This window comes from Mus pahari, chromosome 4 (assembly GCF_900095145.1).
Source record: "Mus pahari chromosome 4, PAHARI_EIJ_v1.1, whole genome shotgun sequence".
In the NCBI taxonomy this organism is placed as follows: Eukaryota; Metazoa; Chordata; class Mammalia; order Rodentia; family Muridae; genus Mus; species Mus pahari.
In genome coordinates, this window is record NC_034593.1 from 21,712,566 (window position 1) to 21,738,857 (window position 26,292).

The window sequence follows — 26,292 nt, forward strand, 5'->3', positions numbered from 1 at the left end:
GAGACAGAGAGACAGAGAGACAGAGAGACAGAGAGACAGAGAGACAGAGAGACAGAGAGAGAGAGAGAGAGAGAGAGAGAGAGAGAGAGAGAGTCTTTAAAAAGAAAACAACAACAACAACAAAAGAATTATACATTAGAGTGGGTCCATTGTAAGCTTTCCAGACAAGGTCAGTCATATCTACTCTATGCCTCCTTCCACACTCGCTCTCCTACATCCCTGAACCCTCCCTTCCCTGGTAGCCTCCCTTCCATGTTCGCAGACACGAATATTTTAATAGAAATAATTGTGTCCTTCTGGCACAGATGAGGAGGAAGCAGTGTAAGAAAGCCACTGAGGTGAAACCATGTTTTCTGATGAGGCAGAGAGGGATGGTGACTGCTCCCATCAGCAACGGTGTCACCACAGTATTTGAGCCACCACAGGGATGTCTGTTTATAAATAAGATATCAACAGTGGTCCATTTGACCAAAAAAAAAAAAANAAAAAAAAACAAAAAAAAAAACCTTAGCCCCAGAAAGGTACATGGAGTCCTGTGAAAGATGCACAGGAGAAGCCCAGCAAAGCAAAGTCTGGCCCACTGAGCCCTGGAGGAAACTTTAAATGGCTTTCAGTCTCTATAACACTAATGACTTTTGTCTTGTGTGCACATTCCTAACTTCATAGCTGGGTCTTAGGAATTAAATGATCTGTGAAAGTACTGTAAGCACTCAGAGAACACTGGCTGCTGTTACAACCGTTGTCCTGGTGTACTGTTACTGCTCCTGTGTTCTGGTTACCAACTGTGAAGGTAGAAATGAGTGGTATTTGAAATTGCAGACCAGCAGGGAGGCAGCATACACAAAGCAAACCTCTGACACACTGGAAGACAGTCATGCAGCAGCAAGTGTGGCTGGAACACCAATCATAGTCAGAATCTAGAGGTTGCCAGGAACCTCTGAACAAGTTTGAAGGTGGCAACAGGGATTGCTGTGATGGGCGCATGGCTAAGGGTACTTGCAACCAAGCCCACTGACTCAAGTTTGATCCCCAGAAACTACATGGCTTCCAAAAGCTATCCTCTGACCGCCACATAGGCACCAGGGCCCAAGTGCACATGTACAAATACATAAGCATGTACACATGAATGAATAGATGTATGTATTAAATTAATGCATAAATAGTCTTAGAGACAGTCTCCAGCTATTCAAGAAGGCAAAGACATCTAAAGACAAAGAAATTTCCTCTCCTATATAATGCAGAACAGATTTATTGTCATCTATGAGAGTGAACACTGGGAATGTGGAAAGGAGAGGTCTTCGGGCAAGTGGAAGCTCAAAGATTCTTCTATCACTGGCCTCAGGGCATGCCAATGAGGAGCCCCCAGCTGTGTTACCTTAGAGGCTCAGTGTCTTCTCCAGATGTGGTGACAGGTTTTCTCAGTCAGCTTCTCTGCCTGCTTGCTTCCAATGTCTTCTGATGAGCAAGTTGGGAGCCCAGGAAAAAAAAAACCTTCATTCTTTCGGTGTTTAAGAGGAGCTGTGCCACACCCCAAGGAGCTAAGAAATCGGGGTTTCCTGGGATCTCAGTTAATGTACTTTCCCTAAGTAGAGGAAATGCAGGGTTTTCTGGGGGACTTCCCGTGTCACCCAAACTAAGCTGTTTACAAAGAGGAAGGCACATCCTACCTCCACACTTCCTGAGATGCCTTAGAGATGGCTTGCTTGCTCCTTCTTGCCTCAGCCTGGTCTTCAAAAACCACAGTGAAGGAGGCATTCCAGACGTCATCACTGAAACCTTAGACAGTGAAGACTCGGCCTGCCGGGAACATCTGGTAGAGTGCTACTTGGCTGTTAGCATCTCTTCTTTCAGTGGAAAAGGGGCTGGAAATGCTTACCTTCTTCAATGCCCACCAAGTGCCAATGTGAACATGCCGAGAACATGGAAGGCCAGAGCCTCCTGTGAGCTGGTTTTGGAAGCAGGAGAAGGCCACTGCTCAGCCTGAAGAAATGTACACGGGAACTGCAGAGCTCCTCCTTAGGAACGCCCGAAATCCCACCTCTGAGGAAGTGGGAACAGAGTACCCAAAGGCCCAGCAGGCCTTGCTACATAGCAAGTGCAAGGCCAGCCTTGGCATCCTCGTGCGCGCGCGCACACACACACACACACACACACACACACACCAAAAGAAAGAGGGGCTCAAGCACCTACATAGACATGATTTTTTTATTTAAAAATAGCCAAGGATGGATTGCCTCCCACTTAGCAGCCTGTGTGAGGCACTGTGCTGGCAGGATCCCATGGCTTAGATCCTAGAGCAGCACTGTCCAGTAAAGCCTCTGGTGACAAGAGATGCTCTGTCCCCTCCATATGGAAGCCAGCCGCTACCGGGGACTGCCGGCTACCAAAGCTGTGCCTGTGAACCTGAGGAACTGAATTAAATTTTTAAATTTTCTTCCATCTAAATATAATTAACCTCTTGGGGATAGTGACAAGCCTTTTGGCTAGCTCAGGTCTAGAGAAAGAAGGCAACATTAAGAAAACCGTAAGTTACTATTAAGAATCCCAGCAAGAAAGGGCCAAGCAAGGCTCTGGTGGCAGAGCGCTAGGGCGGGAATGGGAGTACAGTCTGCAAGGAAGTGTGCTGAGGAGAAACAGGGCCACAGCATCAGCTGAGAACTGTAGGTCACCCTCCACCCCACCCCCGGGAGTTCGGACCTCACTGCGTGTCGCTTGCATTTTACATTGTTAACAGAATGCTGCTGTAGCCAATATGAATCTGCATAAAGATGCTTGGTGTGTGTGTGTGTGTGTGTGTGTGTGTCTTTGTGTGTGTGTATCTATGTGCATGTATATGTATGTGTGTGTGTGTCTTTGTGTGTGTGTGTATCTATGTGCATGTATATGTATGTGTGTGTGTTTGTATGTNTGTGTGTGTGTGTATCTATGTGCATGTATATGTATGTGTGTGTGTTTGTATGTGTCTGTGTTTGTATCTATATGCATGTCTGTGTGTGTGACTGTATGTGTCTGTGTGTTGGAGTGAACCTGGCGGTTTGCTCTTTCTGCTCAGAATAACAGCTCCTTCTTATTAGTATGTATTTATACTCAAAAGAAATATACATTTGGGCATCAATATTAATTCATCTAAAATTAATAACATATATGCATATGAATATGTAACATGTGTCATCCTGAGGAATTTTTTTTAAGCACAGGGAAGAAAAACCAAGTTCTTAAGTGTGTTAAAATGGATAGAGTCTATAGTTAGCCAACATGCACGCACCCTTCTGAGTTTCTGTGCCCAAGAAATCAATGGAGAAGCTGCATGAGAAGCCTACAGTCATCCTCAGACTCCGACAGAGCCAAGTTCCAGTTGTAACAGGAAGAAGAGGGGAGGATTTAAAAGAATTAAAAAGGCAACCATGAAACCAGCTAATGGTGAGAAAAAGGGCTGCAGAGAAAGAGCAAACCAGACGGGTTAATTAATTAACCCGGCCATGTTAACAAATGTTAACAAATGGTTGCGGAGATATTTAGAGTTGCTCTTCTAAAGACGAAGGCCAGTTGGGTTGTGTTAGGCCTGGAGAGGGTTCTAAAGCCAGCAGATTCAAACTGCACAAGAAGCTATTTATGGCTGGGAAACTGTGGACTCGGGAGGAATTCAGAGCAGTGTCCTTCCGAGTAGGTCTTTACAACAGAATAGATTCTCATCAGTCTCATTTGAAGGGTTTAAGTGTGATCCTGCCTAAAGGCAAGGTGATGAAGGAAATGACTTTTCAAGGTCCCAGCCAGTCAGCCCGGGGAGGCCACGCTGAGGGCTGCAGGCTGCAGTTTCCTTTTGTTTATGCATACCTTATTGTTCCACACCACCGTGTGGCCACACTCAGTGACTACAGAGGCTGGAAATCTTGAAACCAAGCGTAGGCCCTGGGATATGGAGATTGTATACTTGCGTGCTCTTATAACTGCTTGGTCTGTTTGAAGATTTCTCTCTGCAAACTCAGCTGGCCCGGATGTACTTGTTCCCAGGAACCTTCCTTGACTGTAATTTAGAAAATGTAAGCTGCTTCCTCTATTATCAATAACAATGTCTGATCCTTTGAATGTGCATACGCCGTCCCATACGAGCAGCATTTGAGTCACAGTAAGCTGAGTCGATGGCATAAATACCTTTTACTTATGACTGTATCTGTACATGTGCCAACAGATGCATAGAGTAAATACATGTGGCTTCAGCGACAGTTCCATAAAATGAATTCAACAGAATATCAAAGCAATAGTAGATTTGCTTGCAGGAAAGCAATAACGTTTGACACATGACTGGAGGCATCACAGTAAACATAATCTTAGATACGCCACATCGGGCCACTGTGCCTCCTCGCACCTTCCTCTCTCATTTATGTGATAAACACGTCAGCATCCATTAGCATGTATTAAGCTCTCCTGTGAGCTAACTTGCATTGGGATTCATATTGGACAAATTAGGTTGTCTCTCCATTGTCACAACACCTCCACTGCAAAATCACTGTTAAATGTGGACAGAGAAATCGCCCTAAGGCCAGACCGCTCCGGCTCGTGTCCTAGAAGGCTAAGGCTGGTAGGTAACCTTGGGCTCTCCAGAGCACACAAATAAATAACATCACATGCTATTGCTAATTCAATGAATACTCGAGTGATTACATGCAAGCTACAATGTTGACACAGGCACTGGAGACATAGCAATGTCTAAAGCGGATAATCCTGTCCGGGTTGAGGGGATGAATTCCAGCGCCGGCCAGATAATAAAGCCATGAGGCTTTTCAGGCCACCGGCTCGGAAGCTCCGTGGTGGGCTCCAGTGTCATTGTTGGCAGCAAGAGGATGTGTGGGCCATGCACACGGGAGCGAGCATCACTGGAATTTCATTTGCACACAGTGGTAGGCCAGCTAGAAAGCATATACGACAGTGCAGTGCACTGCTCCCTGTGACAGTGAGAGACAGTGGAAGCACAAAACTACTAGAGCAGGGCCAGTGAGGTGAGTTGGTGGATAAGGCTCTCGCACCAACCCTGACTACTTAAACTCTGTCTCCAGGAAGCCACATGCAGGAAGGAGAAACTCCGTCTCCTGCAAGATCCTTCTGGCCTGCCCATATATGCCATGGCGTGGACACCTTAGTAAAGTAAATAAATTAATGTAAAAATTTTAAACTAACAAAAATAAATAGGGACAAAGACTGGAGGAAGTAAGATTTGTCAATGCTGCGTAAATGTAGAAGTGTGACAAATGACACCTTGAGGAGGTGAGCATTAGTGGGATGCCTAGGTAGAGAGATTCCTGGAGAGGGTGCCAGGTAGAAATTCCATAGGCAGTAGCAGTAGCCTGCCTGGTCTTTCTGAGGAACAGCAGCGTGCAGAGTGCCTACAGCATAGTGAATTGGCCACAGCAAATGGGGTCAAAGGGGGCTGGAGAGATGCCTCAGGGCTTAAAAGCACTAGTTGCCTTTGCCAATGGGCTTCAAATTTAGTTCCCAGCACCCACACAAGGCAGTACAACCACCTTCAACTCCATCGGATCTAATGCCTTTTTCTTGTCTTAATGGACACACATACACACAACACACAACACACAACACACGGTCACCTACATGCTCCCACACATGTGCATATACACATAAACCTTTTTTTTTTAAATATTAGGGCAGAGAAGTGGTTAGATGACACAGGATTCAGATGTCATTAAAATTCTGGTTTTTACTTCAGGAGGTTCAAAGCCTGAAGAGAAGCCTCTTCTAACCCCGTGCTTGTAATATTGTCACTCAATCCTGGATTGAAGATAGAGTAACAGAGAAACAAGTTGTCTTGCTTGGGAGGCCATGGTGATAAGCCAGATAAGAGCCTGTGGACGAGGTAACCATGCTAGAGGTGTGATGTGTGCCGTATTCTGAAGCAGGATATTTGGTGGAGAATGTGAGAGAAGGAGTCACTATTGACACCAAGGATTCGGGGATAACTAACTACAGTCTGACCCAGCAATGACTCTAGCAGGCACACCTCAACAGGAATAAGATTAGCATGTCAAAAAAGATGCCCACACTTCTACATTTGATCACAGCACAAAAGCCAAGGTTTGAAATCCACCCATGCCTCCATCAGTGGATGGATGGTAGAAGGAAAATGTGGTATGGAGACATGTATACTATTTGACCAGAGAACAATGAATTCCTGCTTGTCTGCAACTATGTGGGTGAACCCGGGAGGGCTTGTGCTGAGTGTGGTACACCAGGCTCTGAAGGAAATATCACACAGCCTTCCCGGTGGGAGCAAAGGAAGCCGATTTCCTAGAAGTACAGATGATTAGCAGAGGCTGGAGCGGGGAAAAGACTGGGTAGAAGAAGTTGGTCGCCAGGGACAGGTGATAGGAAAATGAGGTTGTTCATGCAAGTTCATAGGATGGTGAGTACATTAACATGTATGCAGTATAATTTCAGTTTCGCAAAAAGGAAGGAGCTTGAATGATAGGAGCTTCATCGATAGACATGCTAATTATGAAGATTTAATTATTTCACATAAACACAATGCATATATACATATGGATATATATCCATCAAAATATCACATTGTCCACCATAACTTATACAATTATTAGGTGCTGATAAGTCTGAGAAGACTTGGGGTGTTGGGGGAGAGGAGGGAAGATCAGAGTCCCACTCTGATTCTGCTCCACTGGATGCCACTTGGGCATCCAAGCAGAAATGTTGAGAAGTAGAGAGGCTGAGAAGTTGGCTTCTGGAAGATTAGAGTAATTCAGAAAGTGGTTTAGACTGATGGCATAAGTCTTGAATTGCCATATGTATTTGGTACTTAAAACCACGGAACCCATGTGCTCACCAAGGAAATGAAAACAAAAGAAAGAGACGAGGCCCAAGCACTGAACCCTGAGAGTCCCCCAAAAGTAGGAATTCAAGGAGATGAGAAGAGCCCTGGAAAAGGAGCCTCAAGAGAGTGACAGGTCATAGGAGAAAACCAGAAGGAAAGCCAAGCAAGAAGTGACACCATCCCTGTACCCAGTGCATGTCACATAGAGCAGAGGTGTGCCACCACCCTGGTATGAAACCTTCTAGTGACACTGGAAGAAATAGAGTCCTACTTGCTTTCACTCAGAGAGCAATTCCACCTCTAGGGTACATGTGGCGGCTTCTTAAAGAGGGCTTCTGTTGGTATGTCTGCCTTTGTCTGGTTTATTGAATGGAGAAGAAAGGGAAGCAGTAACTGGAGGAGGTAAGGCAAACCAGCTTAGGAAAGGAAGGCCATCTTTGTGAGCTGCCAGGAAGCCTCCAGGAGGAAAGGGGAATCTGACAGAGAAGCGCAATGAAGAGTGGGAGAATTGTTCGAGTAGTTCCCATGGCTGGCTCGATTGACTGAGATCCTGTGCGGAAGCTGGTGTGTTGGGTTCATGTTCTACCCTGCAAAGTGTTCCACATGCTGCTTAGCAGTTACAAACTGACAGATAAGAAAATCCTAACTTCAATAGAGGGAATGCGCTCCTGTGATCTTCTGACCAGATAACACAAATACTCTCAGCTGACTGACGCTTGGAATGCCTACAGTGAAACAAAGGCAGAGTGACCCTGAATCATGCTGACTGGAGTTCAGGGCAGATCCTTGATGGAGAGCAGGAAGGAGAGTGGGAAATGTTTGCATTTGATTTGCATGGCAAGTCTGCCAGAGCCTGGGTCTCCCATGGGACTTCAATCCTTAGAGATGCTCAGTGGAAGGGTTGGCTGTCTTTGCCCTTTAAAATGAAAATGCCTTATCTGTTGGCTCACAAATATCACAAAGCAAAATGCTTCCATCCCTTGTCATATCTCTCTACATACTGGTTCCTGAGGCTGATCTGTAGAGCAAGGCTCTGACAGGAAGCAGAGGAAGGCAGGTGGTAGCCGCATGGCCGCCACGTCCACGGGGAAGCCGATGCAGCGCACAAAGCTTTCTGACTTACCTCCCAAATTGAACCTATTTCTGAGCCTTGTTGCGAAAGCCAAATTCCAGTAGAAGGAGAAATCAGAGCACAGGTTCTCTAGCATGGCAACAGAGTCCCCAACAAGATCAACCAGTGCTGCCCTGGGGAGTGCGTTTCTTCCGCGATTTCTATTCATCCCTTCAATTCAGAACTGAGAGCTGAACGTGTTAGGTTACAGGCACCTGCATGGCAAGTTCACTTGCTTTTGGGCCAATATGAGAAGATTTTTCCAACTACCTCTACTAGAGGCAGACATCTGAAATGCAACTTTGCCTCCTAATGCCTGTTGTTCTTGTAATTTGCCCATGTTCTATACATGTTCACACAACGTCAAAGCCTCCGAGCACGCCTTGTCTTATTATTACAGCCTTTGGGAAACAGGACAGCATCCTTAGAAGATAACTGTCCTTCACCGAAATGTTAATGGACACCTCCTTTCCAACATTCCATTCGGACGAGGGAAACCTTGAGCTGGGTAGTCCTCCAAATGCTGCTGCTTCAACAGTGTCGCACTCACATTGTTAGTGTGTTTGCCTGTGTGCACACTCATGTGTGCGCTTGTGTGTGTGTGTGTGTGCGTGAGAGTGAGAGAGAGAGAGAGACAGACAGACAGAGAGACAGAGAGAGAGACAGAGACAGAGACAGAGACAGAGACAGAGGGAGAGGGAGAGGGAGAGGGAGAGGAGAGAGAGAGAGAGCCCACAAACATACTTGTTCATGCTTGCAGAATCCAGAAGAGGACAAGCTGCTACCTCTCTCCCACCTTATCCCCCGAGGTAGAGGCTCTTATTGAACATGGAAGCTAAGTTGACAACAAGCCTTGGTGACTCCCCATCTGCATCCACAGCTCTGTGGCTAGAGACAGGTGCACACATGTATAACTATGACTGGGTTTTATATGGATGTTGGGGATCTCGGATCAGGTCTCCATGCTTGCCCAGCAAATGACTTAACCCTCTGAGCCATTTCGCCAGCCCCATTGTGAATATCTGAAGTCCTAATTTTTGTCTGTCCTGAGCAAGAATGTAAATGTTCTAATTCTTTGAGAAAAGTGTGATAGTAAGTTTATAGATCCTGTGCCTCAGACAGCCTATGTTTAGGGAAGGAACATTTCTAATTCAATTTACAGTGATGTCAAGAAACAACGCGTATCTGCAGGCGAAGATAAGCAAAACACGCAGAAGTACACAGTGATAGCTCTACTTAAATAAATAAACTTTCAGTGCTAGTGATTAGGTACACAGGATTATTATATGTTTAATTGGCTAACGTGACAATTTGGAATCACTTCTAGTCACATTTAATTGGATTTGCAATCTCTGGGGAAAACGAAATAGAGAAGCCTAGCAAAGAAACAGCTATAAAAGTAAACTGTTTTTCCAAGGGGTGCTAAGTAATGAATTAATATCCATTCCACAATAGTTTTAATATCCCCCTCAGCTTAATAAGAGCAATGCAGTGTCTGTATGCTCTGGATCCGGAAGCTAATTCAATTAGACACAAAGTTGGGAGGAAGGGGATGTCTGTTGAATTGGAGTGGCTTGGTTTTTATTTTTTTCAGTTGTAGAAAGGCAAACTTAATCAAAGATAAATAATCTTTTAACTCTGGTAAAGTCTCAGGTGTGCTTAAATACCCACCTAATATCTCAGAGCTGTGCTAGACTTGAAGACATCTTAAAGCCTATGTGCAAAACGCAGCATAGAGTTGCTATGAAGTGCATCCCCACAATACAGACCTTTGGGATCTGCTGTTCTGTACATCTTTTGAGGCTTCATACAAAGGAACCAAAACAAAGCATAAAGCTATCTGGCAGCCTTTAGGTGTTCTTGGGTTTTACAAACGGAAGAACCATGTAGAAGACAGACGGTTCATTTCTTCTACGGTTTCCATGTAGCTTGAGAAGCAAAGCCACCTGCTTTCCCCATCCTAAAACTGTGCTTTGCTTTTGCTTAATCTTACTCCAGTTAGATGTGTGCATTGTGAAATCCTGTCTAGTGTTTGTGCATGCTGCTTATTACAGTTTTCCCGCTGCCTTATAAATTCATGGTATTTTACATCTGTTCTTGTTCCAAGGAGCGCCATGATTGCGGACTACATGTTCTGGCTCTGCGGAGGGAGCGAGCACTGTGTAAGCAAGCTCATCAAACTGTATTGGCAGGTAAAAATTGATGCCCCCGCTAGGGAGGAGGGGTGCGCAAAAGACGGCTGGAAAAGGAAGCTCTGGGCAAATCAATCAGACATGTGCTGCCCAGTGGTGGTGCACTTGTAATGAAGTAGATTTCTGAGACTAATTTTAAGTGCAAAATTTAGGAATGTTAACCCTTGGCCCATTCTTGAGTTTTACAACTCAGTATAAATTTTAGATATCCCAAGAACAATGTTCCAGACACGCTGTGACGACATATCCTTTAAAATATATTGTGTTTTTTCACACATTCTTTTTGAGTTACAAAATTTAAAACCAAACATCTAAAGTGATATTAGTCACACTATTTTTGGATAATGAAAGGATGAGGGGAATTAATGCACAATATTTACTATGTGAAAACTGAGCAACAGCAAATATTCTGTCACTTGTTGAAGATGATAGCAGGATGTTCTCTCGGAGCCCATGGAAGCCATCACTTCTCAGACTAGTGAGGAAAACTGGAGACTCCCTAGTTCAGTCTCCTTCCATTGAAAAGACTCAGTAGCTTACATGTTTCCATTTAAAGACTTAAGGCTCAATTTACCTACTACTAGGAAAAAATAGATTTTCATTTTTAAATTACCCGTGTTGTACTTGAGACCTGTCATCTAAATGGAAAAGGGGGGAAAAAGGTAGGTTTCAGAAAAACAATTTTAATCCCCCCAAAAAAGACATAATAGTAATTAGGTACGTATGAAACACTAAAAAACAAACAAAAATACAATAAAATAAAAAACCAGTTGTAGGGGCCAGAGACACTGAGAGCATTTGGTTCCCAGCATCTGGCTGCTCACCACCACCTACAAACCCATCCGAGCTATGACACAATAGCTTCTTCTGCCCTGAGTGCAGCTGCACTCACATGCACGAGCCCCACACGGATGCACACAGGCATACTTTTAAACAACATTTTTTTAACTAGCTGTCCAGAATTGCAGATATGAAAGCAAGCAAGAAACATGCTGCAGATATGTGGACATTTGACTGATGGATCTCAAAGTGATCTTTGAAGCAAGAGAGAATATGAATATCCAGAAGGGATCAGCAGGTCTCATGTAGAGTAGACCACTAACAAATGCTGGGTTTGAGTTACTCACTCACTCAACAAACACGTCCTGTGTGACTGCTGGCCTTTTGATATCAAACTAGGGGGAAATGCAGCTAGTGGAGGTATAAACAAGACTTAGAGTCTGATACTTTTAAGCAAAAGAAGCTGTCTTTCCTTTAGCTTACAAAGAACATAATATCCTCATTTTATTCACATTAAAGTAAGAAAATAACTTCCACTCAGCAATATGTACATCTTCACAATGACATCACAAGTCCTTTATTTTCTTATTCTATATTAATAACTGAGATGGGAAACACACCTTTCTTGTATTCTCTTAATTGGAAGCACCTGTGTCATGAACAGAGTCCTGGCTCAGATGAAATCTAACCTCAACTAGCAGCAGTAAAGTCTATCTCCGGCTTCAGCCAAAGAGGCTTCAGCAGAAAAGACGGACGTCTGGCTCTCTTATCAGCTTACGGTGCTCCTGACATGACGGCCTGTAGACAGACAGACCACATCTACACATCCACTTGTGAGCGGCCATTAAATAGAGCTCAGCAAGGTGGCGCCTGCCTGTCATCTGTCACTAGGAAGGCTGAGCAGAAAGATCCTGGGTCTAAGAGTAGCCTGAGCTTCATAGTAAGAGCCTGCCTCAAAAAACTGGAATGGACAAGCACTACTTTCTTCTCCATTTTAAGATAAGAAGTCAGTGTATCCAGAAAGGGCATGGGGAAGTGTAAGGACTGGTCCACATGGAGATGCCCTCACGAAGCCCATTCCCGTATAAGCTAAGTCAGAGGGTGAAGAGCACTTACTCTATTGCAGGTATCCCTAACATAAGATGGCTTGCCGTAGGGTTTTTTTTTTTCACTTCACACTTTTTCATTCACAGTACATCATTCATCAATTTCTACGCGATGGTCAATGTTTATTATGAGATAGCTTTGGTACTAGAAGGTTTGCCGAACAGAAGAGTAATCTAAGTGTTCTGAATGTACTCAAAATAGGCAAGTCTAAGCTGCAACATTTGCTCTTAGGTGTATTAAAGGCATTTCAGTATAGATGGGAGGGACTATTGGAACATAATGCCACCGTGTAAGTCAAGGTGCCCCTGCTATGTCCCCTTCCAAGTGCATAAAACCCCTACTCCTCTGATTAGCTATCCTCTTTGGAGGTCTGCACACAAACTTTCAGAACGTAAAGTCGTTAGTGTATCTCCATCCACTCTGTTGACCTGCACACTATCAGAGACGAGAGCTGCTCTCTTCCGTGCTTCCCTCTGGGACAGCTCTTAATTGCATTAGAAACATGTCCCATACCATCACTTCATCAAGGGGCAGAAAATGGCATAATGGTGTCATATGACGGCTCACACTGAGCCACCTCACTCTGGTTAAAGGGTTTATGCATGTTATTCTGGGATAGAATTTATTCAGCAGAGGTAGAGTGGGTTGACAGTAACTACTGGGGCCTGCATGAGAACACACTGGCTCTATCTGTAGCAAGATGCTCGGTCTTCTGCCACCAGCTATTCTTCATGGGGAACATCTTGAAACTTCATCACAAGGCTGAGCTAAGCAGCAAAATGGGGCCTGCTTAGTTGGGCTGGTAACTGGTTATTTTGAAGCAGGTGCCTTATGATGTGCATGCATGTGCATATGTGGGTTCCCTCCCAGAGACCGGAGGAGGATGTCAGATGCCCTGGAACTGGAGTTACAGGCAGTTGTAAGTTGCCCGATGTAGGTACTGAGAATTGAACTCTGATCCTCTGGAAGAAAAGCAAGTTTTGTTTTGGGGTTTGTTTGTTTGTTTTTTTAACTACCAAGCTCTCTTACGTCTAAAATACTATTATTACAAGAACTTTAATTAGAAGCTCTGTTCTGCCTCCTAAACCTCCAACCCCTTAGAGTAGGTCTAAATTGTGGGGAATCATATAAACAGGGAGGTTGAGTTCTTCCATCTCCATAGTCATCCATTCATCCATGGTCACCCTCGGCTGTGTATTCATAACACATTCATCAGTGTGTATGGCCTTCTGCAATGAGATGGCAGAAGATGACCCTCTCAGTACTGCTCCTCATATGGAATCTGAAAAAGTGGAAACAGAAGTTTTGCTGTAATGGAGCCACAAAAGGCATGCAGAGAATCCCCAAGGAATGGGGACAAGCTGCCTTCAGCTCATTCCTCACCTTAATTTTTTTTCTTTCTTTGTTTCTTTCTTTCTTTCTTTCTTTTTTGTTGTTGTTGTTGTTGTTGTTGTTTTTCGAGACAGGGTTTTTCTGTATAGCCCTGGCTGTCCTGGAACTCACTTTGTAGACCAGGCTGGCCTCGAACTCAGAAATCCGTCTGCCTCTGCCTCCCAGGTGCTGGGATTAAAGAAAGGCGTGCGCCACCACGCCCGGCTCACACCTTAATTTTTATCTTCTAAGTTTTCTTCATCATCTTCAAGCTTCAGGCCTTCAAATCACAATCTCAGTACCTCTCAAGAATCAGATTCATTGACACAGAAAGAGGCAGAGAGGCAGAGAGGCAGAGGCAGAGAGGCAGAGAGGCAGAGAGGCAGAGAGGCAGAGAGGCAGAGAGGCAGAGAGGCAGAGAGGCAGAGAGGCAGAGAGGCAGAGAGNGAGGCAGAGAGGCAGAGAGGCAGAGAGGCAGAGAGGCAGAGAGGCAGAGAGGCAGAGAGGCAGAGAGGCAGAGAGGCAGAGGCAGAGAGGCAGAGGCAGAGGCAGAATGTTTATTTAATCTCATTGAATTAGAAATTGGCCTAAGCACAATCAGAACACCAGAGCAGTTCTGAGAAAGAATTATAACTTTTACTCTACAATAAGGTTGCAATTTTCCTGATGTAAGAAGCTGAAATATTTGACATAATATCAATTTCAATGTTTCATTTTTCATTTTGATGGCAGCAAATAGTAAAACTTGCATAAACAAAATCACCAATTGCAGATGGAGTCACAACATCCCATGTGTGTATAAACACTCATCAAGAAATACCAGCATCTTCTACTTGAATTGGTATTACATCACTTCCTTTCCTTGGGCCACTGGGGTCCTGAATAGGGTGACATCATCAATTTTATGTATGCCAGCAATTTCTTCCAATTTTAAAATAAACTATTTGCCATGTGTCTATCGACTTTCCCTACTGACAACTCTCAGGATATTGTCAGCCTCAGCTCCAGGGCTGCAAAGCTCCTCTTTACTTGGCTTTGGATGCCTCATTTATAGTTGCTGATTAGAAAAAGGACAGGAAACAGGTTACCTCGCAGTACTACTCATAGTTGACTTCAGCATCTTCACACCAAAGATTCGCCTTACTCAACAAGGCTAAGATGTCAGTCATCACAAAGCTATGTTCTGGAATGAACCCATTATCAAATTGGTCTAAGTTTTCTTTATTTGGAAAAAAAATACATAAAAAAATTAGCCAACCAGAATCCTTTCTAAACCTCTTTTCTTCATAGAGGCTTCTGTAATAGGAAGGAACTTCATGGTGGGTTCCTGCATCTAGACAAAGAGCTTCTGGAAGGCCCCAGTGTTCCAATTGGAGCTCTTGGCTCTGAGGAAGCCAAGGACTTTCACAGCAGGAGGGAGCCGTCTTTGGGGATTGTTGGAAAAGCTGTTGACACCAACACATGCCTGTGTAGAAAGCCTGACATGTGGAGCCTCTTTCTGCAGTGAAACAGCAAAGGCTGAGGCAGTGCCAACTTCACAGGTCCTCCATCTGTGCAGAGAACGCTCAGACGTCCCACCCAATTCAAGTTGTACTTGGCATTGAAATGTTCGCCATCTCAAAACTATCAATGGCCTGTATTGCTTCCTAAGGAAGCTCACTAAAAAGTTTTCTAGTTTTGTTTGTTTGTTTTGGTGTGATCCTTCTACTCTCAAAGGATAAAACTAAGAACTGGACTTTTCCTACTCACATGCCCCAAGAATTCAGTGCCCTGTACTGACCCCTAAGTTATTCCCATGCACTTCAGTGTTTGAGCTGTTGATCCACACCTTCTCTTTATACAGCGTTATTGCTGCAAACCCTTTTGTTCTTGATATTGGGCCTAAAGGAGACATCTGCTTCTAGCACCAAAAGCAAAAAATAGCCCCAAGCATGTTCTTGTCATAGAGCGCTTCCACCAATTTTACTATAGACATTCAAACTTCAGATCTTTACAATTTAGTCATGTGGGCACATTTGAAGTTGGTGAATACCTTTCTCATATACTCAAATTGCCTTCATTATTCATACTCATGTGCCACTGAGTTAACTATGTGTAAGCACACGACTACATGCTAGGGATACACAGGTAAACAGACAGACATCACTCTGTCTTGAGGGACCACACATAGCATCCCTCTTTATGAACAGTATCTCTTTCTTCAGCTCCAGTTACACACAGTCACCAGAGGCTTGAAAATACTAAATGGGTGCCAGGCGTGTTGTCTAACAACTGTAATCCTAGCACTCTGTGGGCAGAGGCAGGTGGATTTTTATGACTTTTAGGCCAGCTTCATCTACATGATGAGATCCAGTTCAACCAAGGGCACCTAGTGAGACCATGTTGAAAGAATTGGAGAGGGGGAGAGGAAAGAGAAAATGGGAAAAGGAGGAGGGGGAACTAAATGTACATTAAATTGTATGCTGTTCTGAGTAACATGAATAAATAGTTCATCTGTAATGCCCAACATTAAGCATTTCAACTACCAGACCATTGATCATAGTGTAGAGTACTTGTATTAAGTTGTCATATATCTTTAGTAATTACTCCCAAGTAAGAAGCAGTGACTCGCACATGTGGAAGAGAATATATAAAGTGCATCCTTCAAGTGAAATGGTGAAGAAACAGTAAGACATGCTGAGAGGCAAAAGAAACCACATTCCCAACTGTTCTACTTGTCTCTGTTGCTAATCTCTCATTGTGCCTAAATTATAGACTATGTTTTATGATAGATCTGTGCATGGTGGGAACATATCTAATTTGTGTAGGATTAGGTACAATCCATGGTTTCAAGCATCTGGTGGGAGAGTTTTGGAATGTCTTCCTTGTGGGTTAGAGGGGAAACAACTGTATCCTACCATAAGATATATACAAGAAAAAAATTACAGGACTGTAAAATAATTAAAACACACACCACTGCTTCATATTCTGCCTTTCTTCTATGGTGCCATCAAAGCACATTGCAAAATGCCACTCAATAATAAGTTGTTTAATCAATTAATCAAATTAAAAATTATTTTGATATGAAGCCAAAACCACTAACATCTGAGAACGGTTTTTGCCATCATTGTTTTGTAATTAAGGAATTCAGTGATTATGCAAAGAAATGCTAATTGCCCTGATTTGTTCTTGGTGTATTGTATATATGAATCAAATGATCACACTGTACCATACATGTATATGCAATTATGCGCTGATTATAAGTTACATACCTACACCGTAAATATTTTGTATATGAAAGAAGGGAGTCTCACAAAGCACATACTACACAGTTAGTTCCCAGTGGATATCCTGAAAAATGAGAGCAACTCTCTTAATTAGTTAAAGCACTTTTTAAAATGAAAAACAGCAAAAGGGAGAGAGGAATTTCTTTAGTTATGAACTCATGTAACATTCTTCTGTATGTATGCATATATGTTTTAAGTTCAAAATCTGAAATGATTTTTTGACTTCCATTGTGTTTGGGACTCATTGGTCCATGTGGAAAATGCTGCAGATTTCCAGGATTCTTTGGAGTGGTTGGTTTCCATGCCCTCACAAAAGCCCCAGGATTTGGGTATTCATTGCTTCTGTCCAAGTTGGTCATCAAGGAACTCGTAATGACATAGAAGCCTCTGGCGCATTCAGAGAGTAACATATCATAAGTTACCCCTGGAGTGAGTAGGGAGAACCTAATAATAAAGCTAACTTTCTACTCCTTTTTTTTTCTTGATATTGCAAAGTCATCCCAATATTACTCATTTACTTGGTGAAAACTTACATCTCTACCTCAGAACAAAAATAAAACCTTCAACATGAAATTACAGGTAAAGTGAGGTCAAGGAGCCAGAAACATCTATCATTATATTGAATAAAACACCTACATTTTCTAGAGAAAGAAAAAAAAAAATGTGTTCCCTAGAGATGAGCCTCCCTGCGAGAAAGTTTCCCACAGAAAGGTACAAACTTTAAATACCATGTGAGCACTTCAGTTAATGGCCAATATTTGTTATCTGTTCATTTAACTTGGCCTTGTCTGTCAGAGTTTGTAAACACAGATGCCTGGTGTCTGAAAGCAGCCTTGTTACTGCACATTCTTCAGATGAGACATAATTTGAGGAGCACCAAAATCATTTACCCAAAGATATGTTCTCCATCAAAACCATGCGTTGTGTCTAAACTCCCAGCACTTGGCACCAGCTCTCTGGACAGCCTCAGGTCAAATGCAAACTACATCTGATCTAGGAGAGCTTCGCTCAGTAATGATGGCCTCAGAATACACTGGTGAAGAGTGGTTCCTGAAGACTCTGGAAATGTGAAAATACATCCATGAAAGGAACAGGAGTAGGAGAGAAGAGAGCTCAATGGAGACAACCGACAACTGACACCGCCTCCTAGGGGTGAGAGATGTGGGTGAAGAAACAAAGGGACCCAGGGAAGCCCCTGGGGGCTGGGACTGACTACTGTTCACTTCCTGCAGGAAAACAAACAGAGACTGAGAGGGCAAGGCTGAGGACCTGGAGCCTCAAGCTTGGGTCTGCCGCTAACACCCGGCTTCATTTCTGTATGGATCGGCTAATGCTGCGAAAATGCTCTGTGCCAACCACTATAAAACTCCCAGTAACCAGGTTGGCTGAGATTCAGATAATCTAGGCTAGTCCTCCTTAGGCTCGGCTTCAAGTTGGGAGAAGTGCAAGTGTGCTGCACACATCTTTCTGTCTCTTTGACTGATAGCTACCTGCTGTATATTTGTAGGAGGAAATGCAGCATTCCAAAAGAAAGCCGGAGTACATACCAGTCACTTTAATCCTCTGTTCCAAGTCTGCTAGCTCAGATCAAGAAGGCCAAAGGAAGCCACATGATCCAGGAAGTTCTGCCCAACACAGAACCAGAACAAAGTCATGTATACAACATAGCTTGGGGGGGGGGGGGAGGCCAACAGGTGTACAGGCATTGTATCTCTTAGCTTAGGCTTTTCTGTGATAATGTAGTAGGCATACCTCCGTGGATCTCAAGTACCAGTGTCTAGGAGCAACTGAATTAGAATCTCCTGGCTTGAGTGGTAATCCTGTTTCATTTCTGTTGCTATGACCAAATTTCCCTAACAAAAAGCAACTTGGGGGAAGAAGGGGTTTTCTTCAGTTTGCACATCAAGATTACAGGGCATCATTATGGGCAAGCCAAGGCAGGAACTTACAAACACTTACACATCACATCCATAATCAGGAGAAGAAAGAGAATAATGCATGCATTCATGCTTGCTTGCTCGCTTGCTTGCTTATACTCAGCTTGACTCCAATACAGTTCTGAACCCCCACCTAGAGAATAGTGCCCATACTGGGCTGGGTTTGCCACACTGATTAACTTAATTAAGACAACCCCCTCACAGGCTGACTCTCAACATACACAATCCCTCTTTGAGACTCTCTTCCCAGAGGATTCTATGATGTGTCGAGCTAACAATTAAATCAAACCATCAACAGTGGGACTCTCTAACATACCTGACCCACCGAGTGATTCCAGTGCACTGTTCTTGGACTAAATATCTGTAAGTTCATTCCTTCAGTCTCTGCTCTGAACTTTGTCTCTGTAACTCCTTCCATGGGTATTTTGTTCCCCCTTCCAAGAAGAATTCTGAGCTTCTGGGCTAATACCCACTTATCAATGAGTGCATATTATGTGTGTTCTTTTGTGACTGGGTTACCTCACTTAGAATGATACATCCATTTGTCTAAGAATTTCATAAATTCATTGTTTTTAATAGCTGAATAGTACTCCATTGTGTGAATGTACCACATTTTCTGTATCCATTCTTCTGTTGAGGAACATCTGGGTTCTTTCCAGCTTCTGGCTATTATAAATAAGGCTGCTATGAACATAGTGGAGCATGTGTCCTTATTACATGTTGAAGCATCTTCTGGGTGTATATATATGCTCAGGAGTGGTATTGCTGGATCTTCCGGTAGAACTGTGTCGAATTTTCTGAGGAACTGCCAAACTGATTTCCAAAGTGGTGGTACCAGCTTGTAGTCCCACCAGCAATTGAGGAGTGTTCCTCTTTCTCCACATCCTCACCAGCATCTTTCTGTCACCTGAGTTTTTGATCTTAGCCATTCTGACTGGTGTGAAATGGTATCTCAGAGTTGTTTTGATTTGCATTCCCCTGATGATTAAGGATGTTGAACTTTTTTTTTAGGTGCTTCTCAGCCATTTGGTATTCCTCAGTTGAGAATTCTTTGTTTAGCTCTGTACCCCTTTTTTAATAGGGTTGTTTGGTTTTCTGGAGTCCAACTTCTTAAGTTCTTTATATATATTGGATATTAGCCCCCTATCAGATTTAGGATTTGTAAAGATCTTTTCCCAATCTTTTGGTCTTAGATTCCTGAACAGAACACCAATGGCTTGTGTTATAAGACCAAGAATCAACAAATGAGACCTCATAAAATTGCAAAGCTTCTGTTTGCAAAGTTCATGACCAGCCTAGCCTGCCATACAGCTGAGCTGGAGCTGCACAAGGGTAAAGTACTGGGAGGGTCTGCATCTGTCTTTCCACAGTGTAGATGGAACCCCATGTTAGGCCCCTCATGCTTCCAGCTGTTAATTATGGGTAATTGCAGTTCCCATCCCACCATGAGTGCCCCCCCCCCCCAGTGTTTCAGTGCCCTTGCTCATATTCAGTGTCACAGCAGACCACAATGGACAGTGAGTTATTCTGAAGTCAGTGGCCTGCAAAGAAATTTGTCTATTAAGATAGGCAATACTGAAATTCCCATTTTACAAAAAAAAGTCCTTTTTTTTTTTTTTTCAATTACAAGGCAGGCTAAAGAGGAGGTGTCCAAATTGAGATTTGAGGCAAATGAGAGCTTCTTTTCCTGGCTCTTGGGAAAAGAAGATAAATATGGAAATGAATTTCTCATCTAATTATTCATTCCTGTTTATATATTCTTTAATGATATGTTTCCATGGTTACCAGCGTTGTTAAATGCTGCCTGTGTTTCATTTTGCTTTGATGCTATTTGAGGCGGCCTGCCAGTAGGAGAGGTTCACTTTTAACTGAAAGGTGTAATGAGGCATATGTTTGATCCAAGGTTGAGTGTGCCCATGAAGGAGATAGTGACCGTGACATTGTTTGCTGGTTGTGTGACTTTGTGTAGTTCTTCAGTAGTGTTCTGTGTCCAAGGCATTCAACAAAGAAGAAGAAAGGGAAAGGCTCTCTGCGCCCCTCCCCCCCCTGGGGGGGGAAAGAAGGGCAGAGTCTGAACCATACACATATGTAAATTCACACCAATATGTCACTAAGATGTTACGCATTTGATTTGTCTACGCTGCCAAGTAAGTGGGGTTGCTTTCCCCTCGCCCTTCTCCGAACACACTACCCCACTTCTTCAACCACACACTGCATGCTTGGTGCAGAAGCCCCTTCCCAACAGAGTGGAATAGTTGCTTCACCTCAATGTGAATTCAGCTGAAGTGCCTGCCATCTCTCCAGAAGCTGCTTGTCCCTGGTGCCCTGAGTCTCTGGGGAATAAATGGCTCTTTTGTCAGCTTCCAGATCATACAAGAACTGGAGGCAGGAATCCCTGCCAGTGCCTCAGAATGTGACTGCAGGGGGCAGCCTACTGACTGCCTTCCTGGGTGGGCAGAGAGCTGCAGTTGCACATAGATCTTTGAGATTCCTTAGCGAACAGTGGCAAGAAGATTGACTCCTCAGTCCCTCCTGGGAAACGCTTGCTCTGCCATAGCCTGTGTAATTGCATGATGCTGTTAGTGGCCCTGGTTTGGTTTTACAGTCATATCTGTCAATGACCCAGGAAGCTCATAGGCAAATTTTGTCTGTCTGTCTGTCTGTCTGTCTGTCTGTCTGTATGTATGTATGTATGTATGTCTCTGTGTCTCTGTCTTTGTCTCTTCTCTCTCAAAAATTCTTTGGGGTAGTTTGGCTTTTAGAGGAAGAAACAGTTACTTCTAAATTTCTTTGCATTTCCTCTCATTGGAGAATGATACCAAATCTAGAGATAGGGGCAATCTGAGGCTCCTTCCACTTGGGAGAATTGAAGCCTGGCTATTTGGTGCCCCAGCTCCTGCAGCTCTCCTCCTAGGGTACCAAGATGTTGTTGATACAAAGACTTTACTTTCCAGCTGAAATCTACAAAGGTCTCTTCCCTCATTTTTGGTTTGCATCTGAAAAACAAAACAAAACAAAACAAAAACAAAACAAAACAAAAACCCAAAAAACAAAAACTATTATGAGCGAAACCAAATGCAGAGGTTTTATGGCTATCTTTTGTATTTCCCATGGGTTTTATGGGTTATTGATTTATAAGCTTGCAGAGAAATTGAGAAATTAACTTTCTTAGCAGTTGGAGATGTACAATTATATCCCATGAAATCGGGGGATTTTTTTAAAGCTGTGCTCACCTAGGTGTAGGATAATCTATAAAACTTGGAGCTTTTAATTTTTTTCAGCCATCCTTTGGACAGTGCTGCTGATAATTTTAAAAGTCAAGTACTCTTTTCTTCCATTCAGATGGCTACATTTTCTTCACTGAAGACACTCTGTTCTACCTGTACCTGGGTGGAATCATTTTCTTTTTCATAACAAGTTCCCTTCTCCTAAATAATGAGACCTTGACATTTCAAATGTCAACCTTTAGCATATGACATATTTGATTTTTCTCAGGATCATAAATTAACTATGAAGCTAACCTATTTCTTTTTTGCAAGAAAACGTAAGTGTTCTTACATGTAGTGCAGCCTAAGGTAGGAGCCAACAACCTGTGAGGTACAATAACCTCCACAGAACCTTGGACAATTATTTCAAGCCATCCCTAGAGATATGGAAAACATTAGGCAGTATGCAAGTCTTCATCCATCCCTTCTTTGTTCCTCAGCCCTCAGAAACCAACCTCAGTTTGTCTAACAAGGCCACCAGAGCTCTTTTGTGACACTATGGAGGCAGTAACACTTTTATTTATTAGTATCACTTGATGCTACAGTTTGTTCTTGTAATTCATCATACGAAAATACACCTATATAATACATATTGATTTATATTTTACATATATGCACACATACCAATTTTGGCAAAGCCATTTATTTAGTTTATCATAGACATAACTGAGATATCTGGATGTTAGATGACATAATCTGTAGTCATATATAGGAAGCCAGCAGTCTCATAAAATGAGATTCCTGAAATCTGATGGCATAGCCTAGATGACATTAATTGCAAGCAAATAAGAGAAATGAGAAAAAATAGGAAATGTCTGGTGGCCATAAAAGGTTGGAACTTGAGGGAGAAAAGAGATTACAGGGAGGCAGACACCAAAGACAAACTTTGAGTGACATCAGTGGGTGCGGTCATCTCTTTGGGTGGGTTCCAACAGAGTCATGCTCCTTGCTTGGTGCACAACAGCTATGGAGCTCCGCAAGGAGCCACTCACCTCAAAGACAAATTTTGCCATTGGATGAAGGTGGCTTGAACTTTTGTCTTCTGCCTAGAATTTCACTCTTGTCCTCTGGAGCCATAAGCAAGAAATCTTCACATATTTGGAAGTTCATCTTGCCTGACTAGATAAGTCTGTAGACCCTGTTTCTGAGTGCCCAGAGTCTGAAAGCCCTGATGGAGATGTAAGTGGTTTCAGTCCAAGATCTCTCTTGAAGTATCCGTGTGGACTTTACACCGTGGGGGAGAATAATGGGTTATAGGATAAACTGTTTTCATCTATAAGATGGGAACATGTCTAGTTTCTTATTCTTATTTTTCGTACTCTTATTTTAACAAATATTTAACCGAATGCACAGAGAACACCCATCTAATTAACAAATGACCTTTTGGGTGTGTCCATGAGCTGACTGAAGCCCACATAAACACAGCTTGTTAGTGTCTCAGCATGTCATGACACTACCACCAAACTCATATGCTAAGACTCATTCGTAGTATCCAGTTGTCCTATAAAGTGATTTCAGCTAATGTATCTGTTTCTTCTTTTAGTACTTTCTAGTGATTCATTTTCCAGTCATGAAGAACAAAACGGTTGCAGCATCCTAAGGAGTCTGGAGGCTGCTGAAACCCACACAGGGAAATCTTGAGTTTCTATCAGCTAGTGTTCCCCTAAGGCACAAGTAGGAAATTATTCACAGTCTTTAGAACAAGAACATAATTTAAATTCTATTTATAAATTATATGTACTTTGTCATTGAATAAGCTAACCAATCTAAACACATTAATATGGAAGCTCCCCTACCAAGAAGCCTATTATTTCATTTTCATACACTTTTCCTTTGAGATGGGCGTGCTAGTTACCAGTATATTCTAATCTAATGAGGTTCCAATGGAACAAACCCTCTTACTGTGACAGTAGGTGTGACAACTGTATGTTAAGACTCTTACGCAGAGTGTTCGGTCTGGTTATGCTTTGAGATAGCCCACTGTTCTACTCTTAGAGTTGGAACCTAATTCTAGTTTACAGTAAGAATAAGATGATCCTGGAGGGAAAAACATGGAGGGGATTAATGCTTGATCTTCCAGGAATTTACAATCTAATTTAAAGAATGAAAAGCCTTCCGGCTGGGCGTGGTGGCGCACGCCTTTAATCCCAGCACTCGGGAGGCAGAGGCAGGTGAATTTCTGAGTTCGAGGCCAGCCTGGTCTACAGAGTGAGTTCGAGGACAGCCAGGGCTACACAGAGAAACCCTGTCTCGAAAAAAAAAAAAAAGCCTTCAGTATAGGAGAAGGTTATGACTTAGGAAACTTGAGTCCTCATCTTGCTTCTAATTCTGAGATTTCAGATGAATCACCAGAACTTACATGCTTCTCACTTAGCTATGTAAGTGGGCATGGAATTGTACCATGGATCTTTTCTCTCTCCTCAGTTCCATGTTATAAGTGCATGGAAATACAATTTTACTAAAAAATACAAATGATTAAAAATTAGCACAAGAAAAGCTTTAGCTATAAAGCACCAAAGTGATTCGATTTATGTATCACGTTCAATCAAAAAGCAAACCGAAGCCAGGCATACTGTCTCACTTTTGTAATCCCAGCACTTGGAAGCCTGGAGCAGGAGAATGATCAGAGCTTGAAGACAGCCAAGACTAAATAGTGAAGCCCACTTGGTGTGGTGACACACACTTTTAATCCCTGCTAATCTAACCTAATTGGGAGGCAAAGGCAGAAAGATCTCTGAGTTTGAGGCCAGCCTGATCAACATATCAATTTCCAATATAATCTCAACTACATAGAGAGACCCTGTCTCAAAACAATAAGAATAGTGGGACCCTATCTAAAAAGAGAGAGAGACAGACAGAAAGAGAGTGAACGTGAAACAAGACTGCATGATATCTACAAAAACACATATATGTATGTGCTACAAGTCCATAGCATCCATGTATACTGCAAAACTAAAGGGAATGAACTATTTTTAGAATTTAAAATGCTATTTATTATCACTTTTTAAACAGCAAGAATTGCAAAGTAGAAAATTTAAAGAAGTTATATCATAGCTGTCTCTTGTGAGGCGATACCAGTGCCTGGCAAACACAGAAGTGGATGCTCACAGTCATCTATTGGATGGAGCACAGGGCCCCCAATGGAGGAGCTAGAGAACATACCCAAGGAGCTGAAGGGGGCTGCAACCCTATAGGAGGATCAACAATATGAACTAACCAGTAGCCCCTGAGCTCGTGTCTCTAGCTGCATATGTAGCAGAAGATGGCCTAGTCGGTCATCACTGGGAAGAGAGGCCCTTTGGTCTTGCAAACTTTATATGCCCCATACAGGGGAACGCCAGGGCCAAGTAGTGGGAGTGGGTGGGTAGGGGAACAGGGGTGGAGGGGGTTATAGGGGGCTTTGGAGATAGCATTTGAAATGTAAATGAAGAAAATATCTAATAAAAATTGTTTTTTTAAAGAAAGTTATATCAAAATCTGTTTATGTAGATACCAGTAATCTGATCATGTAATCACTACTGACTTATAAACAATAAAAATAAATTTTAAATCCATTATTTCTACCTCATGAAGAGACCTACAGCTTTCCCATCCTGGGGCTGACAGACTTTCAGTGGTTGTTGCTTCATAAAAGAACTTCTATCCAGTGTGACAGAGTTCAGCATTGAAGTACTAATATCTGTGGCAAGAGAAAACTATCGACTATTACATAGTATGTTCTAATGTGATATCATATTAATTGTGTGATCACAGATATGTCACCCCCAGTTATTGCCTAAGTGACACAGTGAACAGGTTACAAGACAGTCACAAGGAGTGATATTTGGAAAACTCTGCCCTCTATTCCAAGTCATTGAAACCTTCCAAATTAAACCAATATTTATTTACAGGGATTACATTTTTAAAATGACACTTAAAGAGTTTTATTTTTCCATTTTCTAGTAAATTATACTCATCATTCAAAATTATATTATTATTTATACAATAACATAGAGTTATGGTAGCCATTAAAGACTAGGTACCATCTCAGCTTCCAAGTATAGGAAATTTCCTTTGAACATAATAACAGTTACTCCAAAAATAGAACTATAGGATCATAATATTCTGTCCCTAATAATACCTACCTAGATGGATTCTATAGGGATTGAAGAAAATAACATATATAAAATCTTGTATTACAGAGCTAAGTGAAAAATTGTGACTTTATCTTTAAACGCTGTTTTTCTTTACTTTTTATAACACCCTAAGACTCAATACATGGGGATGGGTTAGGAGTGAGATTCAAATTTTCATTCATTACCATTTGTATATTAGGATTGACTAATTACTATAACAGACAATTTTCAGTAAAACAACAATTGGAATCAATTGTTTCTCTCTCTCTCTCTCTCTCTCTCTCTCTCTCTCTCTCTCTCTCTCTCTCT

The 26,292-nt window shown here is 42.6% G+C and overlaps 1 protein-coding gene across 1 annotated transcript in view; it reads left to right on the forward strand.

Annotated features, from left to right (window-relative positions):
* Positions 1-26,292, forward strand: part of Spata16 (spermatogenesis associated 16) — a 302,163-nt gene that overhangs the window by 174,734 nt on the left and 101,137 nt on the right. The window contains exon 5 of the mRNA XM_021196748.1: positions 10,057-10,141. Coding sequence (XP_021052407.1) covers positions 10,057-10,141 — 85 coding nt within the window. The remainder of the gene's footprint in view (positions 1-10,056; positions 10,142-26,292) is intronic.